At 38.5% G+C, this 24,587-nt stretch overlaps 2 protein-coding genes across 4 annotated transcripts in view; both read right to left on the bottom strand.

Annotated features, from left to right (window-relative positions):
• LOC109431629 (upstream-binding protein 1) overlaps window positions 1–24,587 on the bottom strand; it is a 113,979-nt gene that overhangs the window by 74,140 nt on the left and 15,252 nt on the right. For 2 of the 3 annotated variants that reach the window (XM_029874525.2, XM_029874529.2), the window contains exon 2: window positions 15,245–15,355. The exons of the other annotated variant lie outside the window; for it this stretch is intronic. The gene's annotated coding sequence lies outside the window, so the exon portion shown is untranslated. The remainder of the gene's footprint in view (window positions 1–15,244; window positions 15,356–24,587) is intronic. 3 annotated transcript variants of the gene reach the window in all.
• On the bottom strand, window positions 18,651–20,158 carry LOC109430855 (uncharacterized). Its single transcript, XM_062848387.1, has 2 exons — window positions 19,203–20,158; window positions 18,651–18,657 (listed from the first exon to the last, which is right to left on the bottom strand). The coding sequence occupies exons 1-2, from the start codon at window positions 20,156–20,158 to the stop codon at window positions 18,651–18,653; spliced, it is 963 nt and encodes a 320-aa protein (XP_062704371.1).

The following is a 24,587-nucleotide window of genomic DNA, read 5'->3' as shown; positions in this document are numbered from 1 at the left end:
ACCGCTTGTCATTTTTTGCGCGTTCTCAAAACGAATTTTATTTGACGATTCCGCTGGTGGTTTGGCCGGTATTACGCCACCCAGTCAGTTTTCCGCGCGTGAAAGTGTAATTCTTCAGCGTAGTATCATTCGGGATTTTCGGTGTGGTGCCAGTAATCGCTGACTCGGTGGATCGCTCCACGTCGTTTAAAGTGTACGTGGCAATGAAATCAATCCTATTTCGGTCGTTGCTGCACCGCTGGAGAAATAAGACTACAGCTACATCACGGCAGACTATGAAGAACTTGGTGAGATCTTTCTAATTAAAAAACGTCAATTTATTCATACATGTGATATTTACCATACCAAATACGCGCCAGAAACAAAAATGCAAATTTTTGATTCAGGAAGTGTTAATGCATTTCAGATATCCAATTGCAGGGTGTCGACTCAATTTTGAAAATCAAATTCCCTGACTTTCCCTGACTTTCCAGTCTATTTCACTGAAAATTCCAGGTCATGGAAATCTAAGCTTAAGGGGGTCTGTTCATTTGCTAAAATGTAATTCTCTGATTTTTTTTAAAGACACGGACACGTTCAATGCTTCCAGTGAGATTTTCGCTCTTTGAAGGAAGCACGACACTAGACAACGGACTAGCATGCAACGCCCAGTGGCACAGCCGAAAACTTTTCCTGACAGCTGTGGCGGGAATCGAACCCGCACTCCTCAGCACGATGCGACTAAGAGCTTGGTGACCCTAACCGCACGACCACGGAGCCGCACAATTTTCCTGGTTTTTCTAGGAGAGAAAAAAAAACAAGTAAAGTGCACAAGATTTTTCCTAGAAATTGAAAGCATATTGGCAGCTGTTTCGTCCAGCGGTTGATAGGCCCCTACGTTGTGTTATCTTTCTCCCGGGGGACTCGAAGAAGAACGGACTACTTTTACTAATCACGTTTTATTGCGCACCACAGAGAGGCAGTGCTCCTGCTCTGTGGTGGTACTTTGCTTACAACTAACATTACATGACACAAGCTGCCGCTTTTATAGGCGGCAGCGATAGTACGGATTTATTTGAATGCGTATCGCCACAATGAACGATGCGCTGACGGGCTAGCATCACGCAGCCTAGTGCGACTGTTACAATAGCCACTGGGCTGCTTGCTGCTAGCAGTGAAATAAAGAAAGCAAAACTATCTCAATTGAATAGGTACGCCACAGCGCTGCTGCTGCGGCTGAAGGTGCCTGGATGACGCCGTTCATGTGCTGCGCCAACAGCAGCTTTTCAGCAGAGTTCTTCTACCTGATACGCTGTGCTTGAAATAACTTTTGACATGCCCACCAAAATTTCCTTAATTTAGATAATATCCATTGAAATTTAGGCTGGAATTTGCATTTTGAGAGGGAAGAAAAAAATATTTATCAAAATTTGAGGTTTTTCTAAAAATTCTTCAACGAATCCGAAGAGTTTTTAATACTTTTCATATTAAATGCTTTATTATTACCCCCCCCCCCTCTCGACTAGCCAAAGGGTGGTGGAAAAAAAGTGAAATATGTACATTTGTATTTGTAACTTCTTTAGAATTTTGTCTCGAAATTTATTACATTTATTTTCTAGAAATTATGTTTCAAAAATACTTTTAAAAGCATCATAAAACACTTGAAAATTCGTACGGATTTTCTTGTAAAACTCTACCTGAGATCACTAGCCATGATTGAACATCTGTTTAATCCTACTGTAAGTTCACAGGATGTATAGCACGTTGTGTCTCGAAATTCTCCCAAAATAATTTCAAAACTATGAACTTCCCTTGAAGGACTTTTAAGAGATTGATAGCCCTAGTCATTTCATCTTTAATTAGCTGAGACTTTTCAAATGCTTATGGGGCTGTCCATAAACCACATGGTCATTTTTTTGGGACTTTTCAACACCCCCCCCCCCCCCCCCCCCGCGTGGTCATTAGTCCATACAAAAAAAAATATTTGTCCATACAAAATGGTCATTGGCCGAACCCCGCCCCCCCATGACCACGTGGTTTATGGACAGCCCCTATCAGGAATAGATTTTGAACATGTTCAAAAGTCTGTCAAGAATCTTCTAGTTAACCAGTATAGCAAAGAATGTCTTTTCTGTTCAATTGTGCTTTTTTATTTTCAAGTATCGAACAATTTGCAATTCTATTTTGATTTTTGGTAAACTCGTGGCTAGACTCTACATTTTTTTATCGGCAATTTTGATGGTTTCTTTACTGTAGACTTTTTAGATCCTTGAAGCATTTCTTGTAGAAGGACAAGATTCTGCTTTTTTTTTAAGTTTAACCCACATATTTTCATCAAACCATTAATCCTTCATATAATATTTTCTGGTACGCATCATTGAAAATATCAGATGTATCCGTAAGTTATCAACACAGATATTTTGCCGTGCCAAGAAACATTTCTTAAGTTCGCCCAAATTCAAAATTTTCATTAATTTTCCATCAATAAACTGATTAATAGTTTCCACAAAGCCTTAAATACACGAAGGGTCAAGGAATGTCCATTTTTTGTAATAGAATAATATTGCAAGAGTCTGGGTATAATATTTCACACTTCAATTTTTGAGGGTTTGGTTATCACCGTCGTAAGCTAAAAATGCACTTAAACATGTATCCAGTTCAATAACGCGCAAGGCTTTCTTTGCCTATAAAATGCTTAAAGAACACTACTTAAGCTGAAGGCGTAGATCTAGAATGAATCGGAAGAAAACTAGGCAATCATCTCGGGAAGATCTTTCCGGAATTATTACTAGGGATTCAGCAAAGATTTCTCCAGAAATTAAAAACAAGCTCTCGGTGGTCTGTACAACATATTTCTGGGCATCTCAAGACTAAATTCGCCAATAAATTCATTAGAAACCCTTAAAAAAGGTTTGTTGAGGTATCTAAAAAATATATCACTAAAGAACGGATCAAACATTCACCCAACTTTATATTAGAGAAATTTCCGTGTAGAAAAGTGTGATGTACTTTCAATTTTTAGGTTATTTGCTCTAAAATGGACTTGTAATTTAGACATGAAATAAGGCATGAAGCCTCAGAACAGCATTAAGGTTAACTGAAAACTATAAAACTCAGGATTAAGATAATACATTGATTTGATCGTAAGTCAGAATCATGGATTTAGCTGGTTAAAGAAGGAATTCAAATAGTTTTTCAAATTTCATAAGTTTAGGAATTTGTATAACTCAAATACAAATGATTATCGTGAAAATTTTTCCCTGACCATCAACAAAATTCCCTGATTTTCCCTGACTTTCCAGGTCCAGAAATAAATTCCCTGACATTCCCTGACTTTCCAGGTTTTTCCAGGTAGTCGACACCCTGAATTGATATCCGGATGCATCAATGCGGGGCTTACTGTTTCAGAAAACGACCTCAAGATGTACGTGGAAGCCCTGTCATACTTGAAATGGGTCGTTGGATGTGCAGTAGAGCTATCACCTTCCATCTCCAGGAATAAAAGTGTTTGCGTCTATGGGTAAAAGTTAAAAATAGACGCAGACATTTTTCTTCCATAAAAGCACTGCCGGTCAGTGGGAGATGGATTGTACATACATACATACATACATACATCTCTAATTTTTAGATATGTTATGTATAAATGTCTCAGCTTTCAATTGATGCAAAAATTTTGAAAAACGGTGGTTGCCATCATGGTGAAAAAAATGTTTTGTTATAAAAATCCAAGATGGCGGCCAAAATCAATATGGCCGACCCAACTTTTTATTATTGTAAATAGTAGCTCTATTTTTCCTCTTTTAAACAACAATCCGTTTTGAGGTGGTTTTTGGAGAAACTTTCGAGTTATAACGGTTTAAATGAGCCACCATTTGATTAAAATCGAGGGGTCTGCAAAAATTGTTATGGCTTAACGGGGGGTCCATCAATTTGAGTAACTAAATGCTTTTTAGCTTTTTCCTTACTTTTTTAGTGAGGACTTTCAGAAAATCGGCACCTCAAACATTTTTGAAAACAAGGTTTAATAGTGGACCGGTCTCAGCGAGAGTTACCCATTCTGTTCATTAAACTTGACCATGCAATTGGAAGAGATCAGTAGTGTTTTTTGTTTCAGAGAGCGAGTTTAGGCGCATAAGCCTAGGCATTAGGGCCAGGACACGGACTAAATAACTTTGATCCATCCCAGGATTCCAAGGACCAAGGGGTGACATTAATCATGGCTTGCATTGTTAGTGTGAAATCCATTTATTTATTTTGTTTGTATATTTATTAATTATTATTATTATTATTATTTTTGAATTTAGCATGCATTTATTTTACATGTTTTTGAGATTACTTGGTACTGTGTATTGTACACTTCAACCTTTTTTTTACGTCCATGCATGGCTGATCGAAAACAATTTCTACCGTGCAAGTAATGACTAAACTAGACAATTTTATATTATGTCAATTGAAGTGTTGAAAATTTTTCAATTGCTTAGTTTTGTCATTGCTTTTTACAGTACACATTATTTTCGATCAAGAAAGGATGAACGTAAAATAAGATTAAACTGAGGACACACGTCGGACACTTCATCCATCGCACCGATAGGGAAGAAGTGTATAATTTACCGAATGATTTTCGTTTATGAAGAAGGCGTCTTTTCTGCATCGGACAACACCATTATAATGCAGACAATTATTGGCGTATAGCGCAAATCATCAAGCAAGTCATTGTCAAAACTTGATTTCCCAACAAGCACATAAGAACGGCGCAAATATTACTGGTTCTTCTGCGACGCTCCTGGGCCCAAATCCCTTCTAATAAGCGAACCAACACAACTGGTGCTTTGAGATAGTTATACTCTGGTTTTTCCATTACCTGGTTTACATAAACATATGAAGTTCTACTCAGACAGAATGAGAGAGGTTAACGTTTACGAATACCTTCCATCCGATTAGGACTTGCTAGCGCTAATAGTAAACCATGCTACTAAACCACTAACTAACGCGATAGTGCAGCTCATTTTGTCAACATCTATTCGTCCCGTATTAAAATACTAAAGTGTTAATTCTTAAATGAGTTCTAGTGTTATAATTATAATTTAGAATAACAATAATACAGCTTCGAAGCTTATTGCAACGTAATCTTCTATCAAACGATGTCAATTATTTCGGACAAATATTATTATTACAAAGAACAGTAGCGTTACAAAAAACTTATAGATCCTTATAGTTAATAAAAAAAATGCTTTCTGTTGTATTGTACAATGTTGTGTTAAATTCGGTATCGCAGAATAATAAAAAGCGTGCTAAAAAGAATTCAAAATCAAAGCATCTATTAGGTTAACACAAATTTCGATTTTCTCTTATGTCACCGCCCCCTCGGAAAATTTTGGTCGAAATTCAACATATTGAGGGGGGACACCAATAAATTATTCAAGAAATTTTAAAATTTTAAGGTGAAATTAGAGTTGCACAGAAAATTTCTTAACAAATCCGATGAGTTTATAGATTTTGCCAAATCGTTTGGGTATTTCTTCGTCAAATACATTTATCACAGACAAACAGACGTATCACTTGGAACAAAAAGCGATAAAAATCATCGTCACGCAAACATAATCGCCCAATACTAATTTTGCTGTGGTACGCAAATCCACTGAGTAGATGGCGGTAGTGAGCAAACGTCAAACAGGAGCAAAACGATGCGAGCGCCATGAGCGAGCGATTTGCGAACTATGGAATATTTGAATAATCCGTTAAAAAGAGAAACGATGGGAAGTGAGTAGAGTGAGACGTCTGTTTGTCTGTGCATTTATTGTTTATTGTCCTCCCCCTTAGCGAGCCAACGAGTATTGTGACAAAAGAAGAAAATGAGATTTGTTCCGGCCTTAAGCCTGCAGCAAACACACTTCAGTTAGTAATAGCTGTCCTAATAGCCGGACAACAGGTGAACGTATAATTAAAAAGCAACATCAAGCTCAATCTTTGTCAGATAGTGGACATTTTTGAGTCGGAGAATAATCCTTTTAATATTTAACAACTACAGAGTTCATAAAATTCCAAGCTGAGAGTTACGCACTAACTAAACTGGAATGTAATGCCAGTTTAAAAAAAGTTAGCAACACATACGCACCAGTACGAGAACGGATGGCGGCCGGTCAACGAAAGAATGTGTAAGATTAAAGATCATGCTAGAGTTGATTGTTCAAAATACTCGAGAAACGTGTTCAGCCCACGCTCTCTGAACTCGTCTGAAGCGCTGAGAATGAGTCTACACTACAGACGATTGCACGCAGCTTGAACGTGAATACAACTACTGACCGAACCATGACGTAGAGTAGAGAGGAGACTTCAGACCAGACAGTAGGAAGACTCAAGCCAGCCTGATTGAAGCCAAAAAGTTCGAATGAACAAAAACAGCCTTGGGCTGATTGATTTCTCCGTCTTGAAGAAAAATGGTCATTCGATGAGAGTGTGCTGTAGCTAGGCTGCCGGTGGATGCATAACTGTCCCATGTGTAAAATTATACATTTATATTTTAGGCAATTCACGTCCAAAATTCTAGCATTTTAAAGGTTCCATTGATTTTTCTTCGGTGATGTAATTTGTTTTTCTTATTATTTTTTTTCGTTTTATACGTTTGCACTGAAGCGAGGTTTGACTCTCTTCAACTTAGCGTTCTTTGAGCACTTCCGCAGTAACTAATTAGATGAGCTTTGCCTGCCATTGCAATAATTTGAATGTGTGGCATGCACAGTCCAGTCGGAATTCGCAATTTTCTGTCGTCTTTCGACCAATTCAGTTGATTAGGAAGGTGATAAGCTCTCTCTATGCCGCAGCCACACACGAAAAAATAACTAAATCGGATGTAAGATAGCCGAGCCATTACGGTGGACGTTAAGTACAATCCAACATGTATAACGAAGTCCGACTGTACACTATGTACAGTTACCTTACCTTACCTTACCCCGGTCAGACGGAGTTCAAAGCAAGCCTCTGTTGTACGTATAGGAGTCGTCTCCATTCGACTCGATCCATTGCTGTGCGTCTCCAGTTCCACACACTGCGAAGGGTCCGCAAATCGTCCTCCACTTGATTAATTCGTCTAGCCTCTTCGCGTCTTATTGTACCGGTCGGATGGCTCTCGAGAATTATTTTAATCGGGTTGTTATCCGGCATCCTGATGACGTGATCCGCCCACCGTAGCCTCCCGATTTTCACGGTGTGGACGATGATTGGTTCTCTCAGCAGCTGATGTATGTAGATCGAGGCTCATTCGCCTTCCTCCACACCCTAAAACGCAAGTACACAGCGGATGAGTAACTTGCGAAAAGACAAAGGATTTTTAACTCATATTTGCGTACGACTGGATCAGCACAAAAAATGTGTTGATCCGGTGTTACACAAATTTGCGTGAAATTTCACACAAGTTTGCATGAAATCTTTTGTCTTTTCGATCGCTGCGTGAAAGTTACTCCATGCTCTGTGTACATCGATCTTTCCGTTCAAGTTTCATTCACCCCCTATTCTATCGCAGAGTTCTGCGGAGTTCAAAGCAAGCTCGATTTCCTGCCACAATGCGTCTCTGAATTTCTCAGCTGGTGTCATTGTCGGTGGTCAGCAGTAAGCCCAAGTACACAAATTCTCAAAACCGCCTCGATTTTATCACCATCGATAGAAATTCGGAGTGGCGGGCGCGGTGATTCCTCCCTGAAGCCCTTTGCCATCATGTACTTTGTCTTCGACACATTAATGACTAATCCGATTCGCCTGGCTTCATTACGTTTCCGCTATGGTTTAAAATTTTCATGAAAATCGTTCCCCTCGTGCTTTCCCGCTCTCCTTACTACACCTTCTAAAGCAATTTTAACAGCAAGCACGAAAGACCATTGCGAGAGACCACTGCGACATTCGAAAGGACTCGAGAGTGTCCCTGATACTCGAACTACGCATATCACTCGATCCAATCGTATCAATTTATCCGGGAATCCGCATCGTGCATAATCTGCCATAGCTGGTCTCGATCGATTGTATCATACGCCGATTTAAAATCGACAAACAACTGATGTGTGGGCACGTTGTATTCGCTGCATTTCTACAACACCTGGCGAACATCTGATCTATTGTAACGCGTGCACCCATGAACCCAGCCTGATATTGTCCCGCGAACTCTCTCTCGCAATCGGTGATAGACGGCAGTATAAAATTTGAGAGAGTATGTATCTTGTAGCGCTCAGTAGTGTGATCGCGCGGTAGTTCCCGCAATCCATTTTGTTGCCCTTTTTGTAAATGGGACACACAATACCTTCCATCTCACTCCTCCGGTAATACTTCTTCCTTCCAAATGATGGTGACCCAGTGTAGTGCTCCCACCAGTGCTTCTCCGCCGTATTTTAGAAGCTCGCTTGGTATTTGATCTGCTCCAGCGGCTTTGTTGTTTTCAACCGGCCAACCTCCTCCTCAATCTCTTGGAGATTAGGGGCAGGAAATCTTTCGTCGTGCGCACATGTTGCTAAATCTGTTACCAAACCACCTTTGGTGCTTGCAACGGCGCCATTATTGGGTGCTCTTCGTAATGCTACCACCCTCGCCCCCGTACGGTGTCATATTTAAGTGTAGTTGCGCCAAGCTGCTCTTCCGTTGGTAGGGCTACTGCTAAGCGGTGCGCGTAGTCTTGGGTCACTTCTACTTCCCACAGCCGCGGCGTTCAACTTCGATGCGTGGTATCACGGATTTTTAGAAAAATTTCCACTCTGCGGTAGCCGCCGAGTTCTACCGCAGCTGTCAAAGTCCTACCGCAGGCTTGAAAATCATCCTGTCATTGAAACTGAAGGCCGAATCAAAGCATGCTTGCAAGGTGATTTGCACTGAAAACCAACAACAAACAATGATCATCGGCGTCGTATCCAAGGGTATCCAAGGCATCGCTAGGGCTCGCTAGGGTAGATCGATGATACCTCAGTGAAAATCAGTAGTCTGACAGCTGCGGTAGCTTTTCGTTCTACCGTAAAACGGAAAGTTTTCTCCAAATTAGCCCTATATTTTTGCACAGTAATAGAAACTAGCTACGGCAAAAACGATCAAATTTATGCAGAAAAGAAAAGTTTTAAATGTTTGGACCTAGGAGATGCTGTAATTGACCCTACCATTTTTAATTTGAAGGTAGGTAAATATATGCCAAACATCTTTATTGAATACCGTAAAGTGACCCGACGTATGCGAAAAAAGTTATACCATTGACAAAGTGTGGTGAAATATAGAGATTTCCTAATTGATGATATTACTTTGCATGTGTAGGTAAACAATAAGAGTTTTTGACCTATGGTGCCAAAGCTCTCGAGCAGATCCACCTTTCTTCGATAACTGTGCCTTGTATATAAATAATCACCATTGCAGTAGGGGAGACTGAGGAGACTTGATCCCTGGGGAGACTTGCTCCCCCCATATTTTCTCGGAATCAAAAACAGTTTTCTTCTAGCATATTTTTTCCAAAACAACTTCTGGACAGACGACAATGTTTTGGCTATAATTGATTTTAATTATGTATTGCATTATTTTTAAATGGCTGATGGTTTGTTTTCAGTCCTTCAGAAATCTTCTAGGCGATTCCGAAAAATCTCAATAACTTTGTGAAAATTGAACCAAATCGTGTCAAAATTTCACAGCACATAGTATAAATAACATACTATCAAACGTATTTGTCCAAATAAGGCTGTTATATAAATATTTCAAATAATGTAGCTTAGTGTATACAACAGTGACATGGGGAGACTTGATCCCTCGAGGATTACACATACATTATACATGTGAAAAATAAAATTCTATTTGGAAGCCTCTATTTACTCGGAATTCTAGTATATTCAATGATAAAACGTGTCAGATAATTATGATTGTATTACACACCATCAAAAGGGGGATCAAGTCTCCCCATTTTCAAAATACGGCATATCCTTAACAATTTAAGTAAATCTCCTAATTTCAAATACACCGTATTCATCAAAAATATAAGAAAACTTGAAAAGAACATGAATAGGAAGCGTCTGGAGTTATTTTCCCTTTAAAATAACCATGTGCTCAAAAGGGGATCAATTGTGACCCATTTTTGAAAAATACATCATAAGACATGCCTCCATAAAAACTCAGTTTTGAAAACTTTAACAATAATTTAAACTCCTTCTGTTGTGTAAAAGTTTGCAATAGACGTTTACCTGCCATTCTGTACGAAAAATTTATCTAGTTTTGTGTTTTTTCTTGAAGTTACAGGCAAATTAAGAAAAAGGGATCAAGTCTCCCCAGTCTCCCCTACAGAACAAACGAAAACATTATTTCAAACCAACAAAAATAACTTACTCACTAAACTCACCGTGAGTAAAATGAGTAACTCACGCGTGAGTAATGACGTCATACTCTCGCGTGAGTATTACTCATAGGTGAGTAATACTCACGCGAGAGTATGACGTCATTACTCACGCGTGAGTATACTCATACGCGAGTAACTCACAGCGTGAGCATTACTCGCAAATGAGTAAGGTGAGTGAGTATTTTTTACTCGTGAGCATGAGTTTCGCAACACTGATAATAACCGTCGAAAGTTTTGAGCGCATGTATAGGGCACTGCATGAAATTCCCTGCCCTTCGATTCAGAAAGGGGTATGGGCGCGTTCTGCCAACTTGGTCGAGGCAGATTTCTTGTGTGAACAAGTTCCATACGGACATTCAAAAGTGCCTGAACGAAATATGTCGCTTGTTAGGATCACTTGAAGATCGGATGGAAGATCACTCTCTCTTTTAGAATATTCGCGTTCGTTCATTTGTTGTTTTCTTTCGCGTTCGTGTATTTCAAGTTTATCTACCACTGAGTTTGATGATCGCTGTTAAGACAGCAGGAATGATCTTCTCATCTGCATCCGTTGAACCATTCTGAATGGCCGTAGTGAAAGTATCACCAAAACACTAATAATATTTTTTCTATCTTTTCATGTACATCAAATCCCACGTCCGAGTATTGAGTCGGACACCAGGACATCGAATTAATCAAAGCTAAGTACATTTGATTTCCTTTTTCATCATATATGGGAGGGTTATGAAAGCTATATAGATGTTTTTAGACTTGGGATTATTTACTTTTCTAAACTATTCGGTTGATATAGACAAACACTATTAGTTTCATTTGAAAAATATGCAATAATTGATACCGTTAGTTTTTCACACACACAAACATACACACACACACACACAGTTCTTGAAACTTGGTAACATTTCCATTCTTAGTATTTGTAGGAGATCGTTTTGTGGGTGGCTCCCTGACCAAGATCACAGGGTTTGACGGTATTAAAGTGAAGGATGTTAATTGTAATTCTTGTAATGAAAATATCACCTTTAACACTTTAATGCGCCTCCAACGGTTCATTGCGAACCGGCTTCTACAGATGGAGTATGGCTGATTTATCAGAAATGCTCGATATACAGGAGGAACCTGCAGGGGCTTAGTAGTTTCTATACCCAGGAAACAGTTCCGGTAGATTGAGTCTAGGAGGGTACCGAGAGTCGTTGTGGATCATAATGAAAATATTTGTGTTTTGTGACGGGTCTCGGAATCTTTTTTGAGTCAGCAGACTTTGAACTGTTGCATGGGCTTCCCACTATTTGGTTAATTTTAATAAATACACTAAAAAAATTCAATTCAAATATGAAATAATTAGTAGTATCTCGTGTATTCAATTTGCTAATACATAGGTCTCAACATTTGATGTGCATTCGTGATTTAATTTTCTCTTTAATTATTTTTATATCTGATAGTTTTGTGAGTAAACCCTAATATGTTTCATGCCTAGTGCATAATGATATTTTCTTGCGATATCAATTCAAAATAACTATAAACTAATAGTGGGAAGTGCAGCATTTAATAGTGCATGCTTATAGATTCGAAGCTAACGTGTGATCAAGACGAAATCGACAAAAACTGACTACTTAGACTTTGACTAACGTAGACTATTTATGACAAATTAGATTTTTTACATTTTTCGGCTGTATGGAAGGTTTTCTTTAATTTTGACCTATTTGGACCTTTCTGATAATGCTAGGGATGTGGACGAAATACAACTTGCAAAGATAAAAAAAAAGTACTAAAATAAGGATCAACAAAAATGGACATAACAAACACATCGACCATCTAACAGATCATAGGCACACCAAAGATTACTGAACTATATGGCAGACCATAAATTTGAACAATAACATTATTTAAACCTAGACATGATAAAAAAAAAACAAATACAAAATCGACCAAATGACAATAAACCGAAACTTTCACACCTTCTACCGTAACCTTCTGAATCAGTACGCAACAGTGTCTTACTGGACGACATGTCCGTGCACGGCTGGTGAACTGCTTCTGAAGGAATACGTTCTCTATCCTATCCAAAGGCCTAGTGAACTGTCGTTGTCCGCGCAAACGCATCGTGCTCTTCCATATAGACGCGAGACGATTGTGCACACAGTGATGGGAGAGGTTTCTACGTCCCTCGGCGTGCCGCTAGGAACCTTTCAAAAAAAAAAAAAAAAAAAAAAAAAAAAAAAAAAAAAAAAAAAAAAAAAATGTATAGGGCACTGCATGAAATTCTCTCCCTCTCTTTCACTCTTACAGAAATTTTGTAAACAACAAGGCCAAGAAACGTCAAAAGCCCATACTAAATCATAACAATGCAGTGCCCTATACAGCGACCAGGTAGTGATCCGAATCTATATTCGCACTGCGGTATGTACGAACATTCGTTATACCCGAGAAGATTTTTTTTTCTGTTTGGTAGTCGGGGATCTCCAGGTGGCTTTCTAAGCACACGACTCTTAGTTGGCGGCCTTTGTCATCGGTTGACCCGTGGAAGCATGAGGAACTTGCAAGGGCCAGCCCATGCACACTATGTCGTTGGTGTGTTCGACTGTTTTACGAAACTGTTTCGTGGTGGCTTGTCAGTCTTGACAAAAATAAAACACTATTTATGTTATTTTGTCCGACGTTTCGGTCCGTTTGGGACCTTCTTCAGGGACTCTGGAAATGTTTATTTATTAGTTGTAACATTTTTAACATTCGAGAAAACTTTCAATTTTTACCAATAGTTACAGTGTTCTCGTCCAGTGTGGTTCGGTAGAACTTGTAACTGTCGATTTGGTTCGAATTTCTGTCGGATACAACACGAGAACGCTGTAACTATTGGTAAAAATTGAAAGTTTTCTCGAATGTTAAAAATGTTACAACTAATAAATAAACATTTCCAGAGTCCCTGAAGAAGGTCCCAAACAGACCGAAACGTCGGACAAAATAACATAAATAGTGTTTTATTTTTGTCAAGACTGACAAGCCACCACGAAACATGCACACTATGCACAGGAAAGCCATGGAAAACTCACGAACGGAACGGACGGGGGTCTAACCCGTTTTGTTTTTTTTTTCAATTGCATAATCACAGACAAACAGACGTAACACTACGAACATTATTCGATACAAAACGTAGTCACGGAAAGTCATTCGCCCGATGCTTAAAAACTGACTTTGACCAACCATGAACTATGTGGCAGTAGTGAGCAAACTTCAAACTTGAACAAAACCGACGCGAGCGCCACGGGTGGGTAGTTGGTCAACCATCAAATTTTGAAATTTATCGTTAAATCGGAGTGCGATGGGAATGATTAGGGTGTGACGTCTGTTTGTCTGTGGCATAATATTAATTGACTTCACAACTAGGTTAATAAGCGGTCTCCAGTTAGCCCAGTGGTAAGGCTTGGGATCGCCAATCCGGAGACGGCGAGTTCGATACTCGTTCGGGTCGGGCAAATTTTCTCGACTTACCTATTCATAGTGTATCATTGTACTTGCCTATACAAATTCATGCAATGCCAGGCAAAGAAAGCCCTTCAATTAATAACTGTGGAAGTGCTCAAAGAACACTAAGTTTAAGAGAAGCAGGTCAAGTTCCAGTTGGAACGTCGAGCCAGAAAGAAGAAAAAGAAAACGTCTTCATCAATGCTTGCCATTGTTCGACATTCCTATTATTTCGAATCTAATTGTTTTAATTTAACACTCACGTGATGCATTAGGATTGTTAGTAGGCATTGGATTAGTAAGGTTGACAATAGTAATTATTATTAGCTTTATTAGGGAGATTTTCAGCCCGAGGCTGGTTCATCTCCGTACATTAGTAAGTATTAGTATTTGTAAGAAATAATTTAATTCAATAAGGCATTTAAACTTCCGTTACATGTACGTACATACAATTTTGTCGTTGATTAAAAGATACAAACTTGTTTACTGGTGTCTCGTAAACTTATTTTTAACTGTTATACGACCTCAAGATGTGCAACTGCAAAATATGTTCGATCAAAATCAAATTGAAAATAATCGACGATAATTATTTAATCAATTTGGACAAACTTCAAGCTAATTTGTTAAGCAAATTCAAGAGTTTACACTTGAGGAGAACAATGCTACAGCAAGGTCAACCATTTTGACTGAAAATCGGTATTCACCGCTTATTTTCATGAAATGTTTTTGTAAACGTCAGTGAGTTTCTATTGCAGATACTATATTTGGATTTAATTATTCTCCTCTCCTTTGCTGAGCGTAACGTCCTCACTAGGTCAAAGCCTGCTTCTCAGCTTAGAATTCTATTAGCACTTCCACAGTTTTTAACTGAGAGCTTTCCCTGCAAATGATCATTTTGCATTTGGGTGGGTATCGTATGGCAGGCGCGAGGATACTGTATGCTCACGAAAATTGAAGGAAATTACCATTACGAAAAATTTCTGGCCAGATCGGGCATCATACTCGTTCCTCCCACTATGGTCTTGCTGAATACCCGCGCGTCTACCACTACGGCTATATGGGCCCTTGAGTTGTATCATAGAAATATGATAGCTTGTGAATTACTGAACGCTATGTCGGAGCTCTGCCAATGCTGGGAATCAGGGAGAGTTGCAATCGATATCTGTCTTGATATCTGTCAATTATGTCAATTAATGTAATTAACAACAAGGCTTGTGATATTTTTTATTCCAGTGTTAGTAAAATAGAGTTAAGTAATAGAAAATATTTTTGAAAGTTTGTTCGGGTTTCCCTTCATTTCGGCTTTAGAGGAAATTCGTTATTTTTACCATCACCCACCCATCCAAAAGCAATAACACCAAGCCATCAGGTTTCTCCATTACATTTGATCAACTGTTCTCATATCAGTTTTGGACCATTTGCGGAAGCACTTCCCGGGAACTTTTAGGGGGTATTTTTACTCACCTAAACTATCATTCAAGGACGCAAGGTTTGAAGTACAGAGTTCTAACAGGGGCCTTAATTGTTCGAAATGTGAACTGAAACAGTATGGCGAAATGAATTGAAATGGCGTGTCTAAAACGAGAGAAAAAAGGTGATATCATCATTTTCAAATGTGGATTTAGATGAAGTGGGCGACTTAAGAACGGTATGTTTTGATTTATTCTTGATAGTGTCAGTTTTACAAAATGTCATTTTTGTGTTTTAAAAATTAAATCTGATTTGCCATTCCATTTGAATAATGTTATCACACAACTTCACCAACCTAATAGATTCGGACATGACAATTCTCGCTGAGCAGCTATTTAATCTGCAAAATGAAACTTCCAAAGTAATGTGAAAATCATGATACTTAGTAAATACTGAAAAAAAAACTTTCTTGAAATTGCAAGAAGAAAAACAGAGATGTATGTAGTACTACGTTAAAAATTTAACTATAACTGGTTACTTACGTATTTGGAAACAGGAGATTTTTTTGCTATCGTACAATTTGGGTCGGAGTTTAGGTACACTGAACGGCGGCTTGCGGTGAAAATTACTATTCTGAGGGTTAATTTAAATGCACAACGCCACTAAATTTGTGCAGACTGAGTTTCGTTTTAATTCAACAGAATTATGTTTTCAATTTTACCATGGACTCGATTTTCAATTAAAAAAAGTCTCTGTTGGCAGCCGGATTCGAACCAAGAATCTTGACATCACCAGGCTCGCACGCTACCACTCAGCTATCGAACCGGTTGATGTGAAAAGAAACAAAACGCACACAAGAAGCGTTGATGGGTCGATGATCATGTTTTGCCATGGTAAATTTAAAAACATTTTTGTGCTTGTCATTACCGTCAAACGGGGTTACTTGCAACAGCGGTGTAACTTGCAACACGATGACATACACTGAATGTGAAGTATTTTCTAATAATAATGAAAACTAGTATGCTCTTCTATTTCGGTTATAGAGATTATATATACCAAAGATCAATTTAGTGAAAAAATAGTTTTGTTTCTTCGTTTATTGTATAGCTACACTGTTAAAACGGTTTACTCATTTTATGCCATAAAAACAAGTATGAAAATCGTGTTTCACCTCTCCCCTAGGGTAAGTGCGATAAGTCTGATGACCTTGGTTGCAGTTAAGGTACCTAATAGTAAGCTTAGCTAAACGATAAAAGTTTAATAAACTTATCGACTGAGTAATGTAAAAAATCATTATTATATTCGTCAACCACTATGGGGTAACTTGCAACAGTTAAATTTGACAAAAACTCCTATTATTTATCTTCATTTCACGATATTTTTGACAGAAAAAATCGAAACGGATCATTTCTTGATTACGTAACGAGTTCATTTTCAAACGACAACTCATTTTTTACATTTTTTTAAACGTGATTTTCAAACATTGTTAGGAAATACCATATTATGGAGTTTTATTTATGGGCCCATATAGCCGAGGCGGTAAACGCACGGGTATTCAGCTTGACCATGCTGAGGGTGACGGGTTCGATTCCCGGTCGGTCCAGGATCTTTTCGTAAAGGAAATTTCCTTGACTTCCTTGGGCATAGGGTATATTCGTGCCTGCCACACGATATACACATGCAAAATGGTCATTGGCAGAGGAAGCTCTCAGTTAAAAACTGTGGAAGTGCTCATTGAACACTAAGCTGAGAAGCAGGCTTTGTCCCAGTGAGGACGTTACGCCAAGAAGAGGAGGAGGAGTTTCATTCATGTTACATCTTGTTAAAAGTTTAATTTAGTTTATGGGCGCTTTAAAACAATCACCATAATCAATTCTGAACCTAGATGGGCTAAATTATTTCAGCTGAGTATCCAAATTGACGACTTTGATGTTTGAAGTTCAAGAGATGTGTTTCACTCATGTTATTGTAGCTGAAATTGTCAAACACCACTTCAAACTGAAAACTACTTAAAGATGACTCACTACCTTTTCAAGAAATGACAATTATCATTGTTGACATTTTGTTACGAGTACTATGTCACGAAATCCATATATACTTTATTTTTGAGGGACGTGAGACCTGTCGTTAAACGATATACTCTAACTTAGCAATAACTATTAACCCTTTCATGAAAAAATATATGTCAATTGGTTAGTGTACATCTTAACAATGTATTTTTCATGTATTACATTAGAAATTTACAATACGACTAAGCACTAGAATGTTCGTGCTGTTTAATGATAGCTAACTTAACTTCATGTCCTGTGTTGCAAGTTACCCTACAGATGGGGAAACCTGCAACAAGCATGTATTTGGCACCTCCTGATTAGGTGACAACATATTTTGATAAATCAATTGCTGCATAGTATTCTACTCTGGGTAATTAGCGTACACGATGCTTTAAGGGATGGTTCAAATGTTTATATTTTCAATGACATTGCTTCAAAGTCGAAAAGTGTTGCAAGTTACCCCATTTGACGGTACTGCATGGCTCCTTTCAGTGTATAGAGTATATCATAGGTTCCCAAACTTTTCGGGTGCGTGACCGCCCTTTGCCAGCAGACGTACTTTTCGCGACCCACCATAGAAATTCCCTCATTTGTTGTCTCTTACAGTAAAACATTCAACTGTCCCTCGCGACCCCATGGATGAAGGCGACCCCCTGGGGGGTCGCGACCTACAGTTCTGGAAACTATGGAGTATATTATTAACCCATTTTATCCCAGATGTACGGAATCAAATTCTTATAAAACCAATATACAGTGTATCAAACAATTGTCCGTACAGCAAATTTTATGTCAAAATAATTTTCCATTCAAATTTTTAGAACTTTTTTATGCGTCAATCAAAAACGCTGAAATTTTGTCCAATCATGAATCATATATAAAAGCTCCATTGGTAAAATTTTGAGCGAGATCGAATAAGTTTACTGAAAATAATAGAACTTTTAGTAAAACTTATAAGATTTTTGAACACATTTTTAAACCATTATATCTCAATATGTACTCGATGATTTTTTTTCAATTTTTTTTTGTGTTACTTCTTATACCTAAGGCTTTCATATGCAGCTATGTTTGAGGTTTTATATTCACTACAAAAAATATGAAAAATGTGCTTATGTAATTGACGATGTTTAAAAATTTATCATACTTTGCACATATAAACTGGCAAACGTTTTCCACCAATAAAAGTGCATTAACTGAACGAAAAATCCATAAGACCTACTCTTCATATGTAGTTTAGTAGGCCTTGTATAAAAATATTACATTAAGAGAGTTTAAGAAAGTTGAAAACACTTGGCACTTTTATTGATGAAAATATGATAAATTTTCAATTGACACACTGAACATATACAGATTTTTTATATTTTTTGTAAAGAATATAAAACCTTAAACGAGGCTGCATATGAAAACCTTAATTATAACCTGTAACACAAAAAATTTGAAAAAGTTTCGTGTACATATTGAGATATAATGTTTTAAAAATGTGTTCAAAAATCTTATAAGTTTTACTAAAACTTCTACTTTAGGAAAACTTATTCGATCTCGCTCAAAATTTCAAAATTTCACCAATGGAGCTTTAATATATGGGTTATAATTGGTTAAAATTTCAGCGTTTTTGATTGACGTATAAAAAAAGTTGTATAAAAAATCTTAATTTTTACGCTGATTCGATCTTTAAATATGATTTCTTTTAAAACAAGCCTTATAAGTAATGAGTTTCGGACTGCTTTTTCTCCATATATCAAACACTTCAAAACTTTAAACATTTGTTTTTATTATAGTTTCCACCTCAAACAATTTGAAAAACTTCATAATGATGGTTCAGTCCTTTGGCGCAATGGACTTTGGTAATTGAGCCAAGCCCCCCTTTAGCTGTGTTGGAGTGATAGAAGACACGCCTCACCCGACTATGTGTTAATGCCATTGCACACATTATGCACGGTTCATGAGTTAAATAAACATCGTACCCCGTGCAGAGGTAAGGCCCGTACTTGGCCAAATTATCCTCGTGTGGAGAAATGTCGTCCAGATTGATGCTTTCAATCGGTTTTATTGGTTGAGCTCCGAATTTTAGATCGGTAAATTCATCTTTCAGTAGTCGCATGTGTTCTGGGTCGATTCCGCCGAGGATAAAGCCATGCTCGCTATCAACCGAAGTTGAATGCTCACGACTGTTATGCCAAATGCCACCATTTTGGGAGACAGCTACATTATCAATTAACACCATAGGACAATGCATCATCGGATGTTCACCGCTTTTACCCATCCCGACAGCCGCAATTCGTCTCAGTTTGGGATTAACACATATGCCGGCTGGATTGTTTGCGAACTGGCGTGCCAAAAAGAGACAAGCAGCCATGATCCGAGTGTGAAACGTTTTTTCGTTATCGCTGAAAACCATGTTTGCGTACAAATTTTCCGAATATTTGTTCGGATGAAATTTACATGGCCAATGCTTATTAGCATCGTCATACTGCCATTTCAGCTTCGGCTGGCACCGTGCAACTTTCTTTATGGCAACAGTTGTGCAGATACTTTTCACCAAACTATCGTTGACGTTATTCCGCTGGAAATATTTAGCGATTCCAATTTGAATATCTTCGCTAGATAGGCTATTGTCTCCGCTGACGACGTACCCTTCACGCTTCAGCAGTTGTTCTAGCTCCGAAGCTTCCGCCAATATAATTGTCCCGTCACGTCCGACACGTTTAAGATGCTGCAGCCCTGGGATTTTCAAGCACCGGTTGAGCTCAGGGATCAGTTTCGATATACTTGGGTTATCTTCAATTCGGCCAGCATAAACATCTACCAGTTGGACTGGTTGGGTTAAATCGTCTGGCAATATGGATTTGATCATGCTCAGGCTATTTTCTTCTATAATTTTAGGTTTCTTCGGGGCCGGTGGACTTAAGCTTTCAGCCATTTTTTTTTCTTTTTTTTTAACTCAACTGTTTAATCAAAGTGCATCTGAATCTGCAAAGAAACCAAATTAAGACCCAAATAGAACCAATATGGTAATTATTATTTACCTGAAAATCAATAAATTGTAAACTTCCGCGGCTTACTGGATCAAATATGTTTGTTCTATGTGCACAATTTTAACTACAGTTAGAAAAATACTCCGAACATTCGCCATATAAAGTCATCATAAATTGAATTAACCGTTATGTGGCCGGCAAACTTTTTGCTTTTTTCTACACCGTGTATTTTAAATGGGTGCTGGGTACCCGGGTACCCTGCCGGCCACATAAGGGTTAACATTTTAGATAATTTGTTGGAAAATTACATTTACTTCAAATTAAAAGTATATGAGATCTTCCCTATAACGTTCGATGTAGCTATCCTTGCCCATTAAGGTGCCAGATAAAAATATTATGCTACCTAAGGTGATGTTATAACGAAGCCATACCTCAAATTTTCAATAGCATGAATCTGAAAACCAAATGACGGTTGGCGTTAAAATGTTGACCTTGAAAAGCTGATTGATACTCGCTGGTGAGGACAAATCGTTTACCTTTTCATTTCAAACAGTCATTTGGTTCTTTAGATTAGTGCTCATTAAAATACCAGATGTTGCTTTGTTATATCTTCGCCCTTATCAAAGCTTATTATCATATAATTTCAAATCGATCGTAAACTGAAGTCGTATACTGTCCTTCTAGCTTCTAAGCATATCTGTACCATGCTGTTTTTTTTACAAAATTATTCCATTTGCTCTATCTAAGATTCTGTTTTCAAAAAAACGATCAACGATCAACGATCAAATCTGACTATACATGTCAATGGTTGCTACTCCGTGATTGATCTGAGCTGGAACCAATTGCACTGAGATCCAAATGAATAAGGGCTGGGCACTTATTCTCAAAGTGCAAATCTAGCAGCTCATACATTTTGGATCAATAACGGCGCCGGCCACGTCCTTATAGTCAGTTGGGAAGGGAAAGGAATGTTAGAGTGTGCTGGATGTTGCTACTAAAGACCGAGAGCACCTCTGCATCCCCACAACCAGCACGGACTGGGGTATTTGTTAGACGGAAAGGATGGGAGATCTGGGAGTCACCGTTGGGTCGGTGATGCGATCCATGGATAGGGGGTTATTTTTATAGTGTTCGTAAGGTGATAGATTGTGTGGTGAATGAGGTGAATAAGGTCAAGCGGCACAGCACGCTTTGGTTGCATAACTTGTAGGCGTTATATACACTGTGCTGTGAGTGGAAGTTGGAATGGAGGGAAACGACTTTTTTCCAATTCGTTTCTGGTTCTAGCGATGGCTATGAACATATGAATATACATGAGTTGTATATGTAGAGGAGAGAGAGAGAGAGAGAGAGAGAGAGAGAGAGAGAGAGAGAGAGAGAGAGAGAGAGAGAGAGAGAGAGAGAGAGAGAGAGAGAGAGAGAGAGAGAGAGAGAGAGAGAAAGTGGATAGAAAGATACAAAGTAGGATGAAAGGGACGGGCCAGGGATTGAACCCATGACCTTCTGCATACGAATCAGAAGCGATAGCCACTAGACCACCAAGCCCGTTACTAAGATTCTGTTTTCAAATAAATGTCAGAAACATGCACAACGCTGTCATGGCATATTGATTCATGAAACAAGTTGGATAAAAATATCAAATTAACTTAAATATGGTTTGATTTGAAAACAAAATGCTTAGAAAGGCAATCCAAAAAGTAAATTTAATGTACTTCGAGTCACATTTTCCAATATCAGTTGGATCTAGGAATGTTAGTTTTGCAACGTGCTAAAGTATGTTTTTTTTCTACAGAATATCTAGAATAACTAAATGACAAATCTATATCAAATAATTGTAACGGCGTTCGAAGATTACAGCATTCACGTTACAACGTAAAATAATCGACCATGATTTTCGACCAAAACACACAATCAAAAGAATAAATATTTACAACAAACATTAGCAAACATTTAAAAATCTTAGCGCTCTTTCAAACTATGTTACTAATGTTCGCAACACATGCTTTTAATTGCTGGGTGAAGGGCAACACATCTAACTGGCCTGCTAAATGATCAAAATCAACAAAAACAATTAATTTGTACCTTGCTGCGCAGATTATTGGGGAGTTTTTCTGAGACGCTGTTGATATTAAGGGTCAAAGTCGAAGCTCAACATCGACAGGTATACCTTCGCACGCATTTCACTATACTTCCGTATATCACGTGGACAATCATAACTATAGTCACGAGCTGACCAATTGGCATGTGTCAGATGAAGAACCTTTATCTGATCATCGCTACATCTTTTTTAAACTTTTAAATGTTACTTGCGTTTCAGGAATCCCCGGTCAACCAACTGGGATCTCTTCACTGATTTGGTTGCGGCCAAGTTTCATGGATACTCACCAATCACCATTCATTGGCACTCCAAGTGATTTAGATGATGCCGTTGCTAATACAACGGCCCTCATCATGGAAGCTTTTGAAGAAGCTTGCCCTCTACGGTCTGTGAAGACCACAAGAGGAACCCCTTGGTGGAACTCTGATCTGGCCAAGCTCAGGAGACAATGTAGAAAGAGTTGGAACAGACGACGTTCGGCTGGATCGGAGCCTTCCAGTACAGCTCGCAAGGCCTACCAGAAAAGCTTCGGATGTTTTCAGTTTGAGTAAAGTCAGTCGGCTGACCAAATCCTTTCAAAATCTAAGGATTTCCAAGTGAACGAACTTCGTTTGCCAAATGGCGACTTCACTTCTTCTGATGAGGAATTTTTGGAATGTTTATTCAATACACACTTCCCCGCATGTGTGAATATTACATCTCCGAACCTGATGTCTTTTCTTGTAGTTATGATTCTTTAGCTTCGGCTCGGAGTATCATAACTTTAGAATCGATTGAATGGGCACTAAATAGCTTTGCTCCTTTCAAATCTCCTAGATCAGATGGGATATTTCCTATTTTGCTTCAGAAGGGATTTGTTTTTTTAAACATGTTTTGAAAAAACTACTTGTTTGCAGTTTTGCTACGGGGTATATTTTCAAATCCTGGCGGAATATTCCTGTAAAGTTTATTCTGAAAGTGAGTCGAGGGTCGTATGAAGAAGCAACAAGTTTCAGAGCTATCAGTTTGACCTCTTTTCTTCTGAAATGCTTAGAACGCATTGTCGATCGTCACATCCGTGATGTGCATCTGGCCAAGGTGCCTTTTCATGTGAACCAACATGCTTACTAATCTGGAAAGTTCACTGTGACTCTTTTACACATGGTTGTTTGCGATATTGAGAATGCATTCATTTAAAAGCAATCTTGTTTGGGCGTTTTCTTAGATATCAAGGGTGCTTTTGACAACGTGCCTTTCGATGCCATATTGGAAGCCGCACGGAGTCATAGTATATCTCCAAAGTTTTCCAATTGGATTTACCAAATGCTCAAAAACCGAAACCTCTTCTCGAAATTGCGTCAAGCAGCGATTGAAAACTTGAGTGTTTGTGGGTGCCCCCAAGGGGGAGTCTTATCATCACTTTTATGAAATCTCGTAGCAGATACGCTATTGAGACAACTCAATAATAGCGGATTTCCTACTCATAGTTTTGCCACAGAGAAGTTTTGCCGACGACTATCTTACATTGTTAGTAGGTAGGGAATCGCGCCACTTGGGCGGTGGCTTCTATATTCGTCTGTTTTCCACTATAACTCAGTCAAATTTGAACCAATTTACACAACTTTTTGAATTTGGTGAGATAGGTATAGTATCTACCCGTGTACAACATTTCAAGTCAATTGGTTCAAAATTGACTGAGTTATAGTGGCAAACAGACGAATAAAGAAGCCACCGCCCAAGTGGCGCGATACCCTATGTGCATCAGCACCCTTTTCGACCTGATGCAAAGCGCCCTTAAGGTAGTTGAGGGGTGGTGTCGCCAATATGGCCTTTCGGTAAATCCGAGTAAAACATCTATCTTTTCACGGAAAGGCGAAACCGTAATGGCGTTCGACCTTTGCGTTTCTTTGATTCTGAAATCAATGTGACTGATTAGGTAAATAACGATGGAGTTATTCTTGATTCCAAGCTTTCCTGGACACCTCACATTGAGTTCAGAATCAAGTAAGCTTGTATGGCCTTCGGGCAATCCCGACGAACCTTTGGTAAAACTTGGGGCCTAAAACCCAAGTATATCAAATGGATTTACACAACTGTTGTTTAGCCAATATTGGCCTACGCATGTCTTGTGTGGTGGCAAAAAAAGTGAGAACAATCCAATCAAAATTAGGCCATCTCCAAAGGATGTACTTAATGGCGATGTCTGGAGCGTTCTCTTCAACTCCCACGGCAGCGTAAGAAGTTCTTTTTGATGTTGCCCCACTACACATTCATCTTAAACAAGAAGCACTTTCTTG

This window comes from Aedes albopictus, chromosome 2 (assembly GCF_035046485.1).
Source record: "Aedes albopictus strain Foshan chromosome 2, AalbF5, whole genome shotgun sequence".
Taxonomy (NCBI): domain Eukaryota; kingdom Metazoa; phylum Arthropoda; class Insecta; order Diptera; family Culicidae; genus Aedes; species Aedes albopictus.
This window is presented reverse-complemented; position numbering and strand designations above follow the sequence as displayed.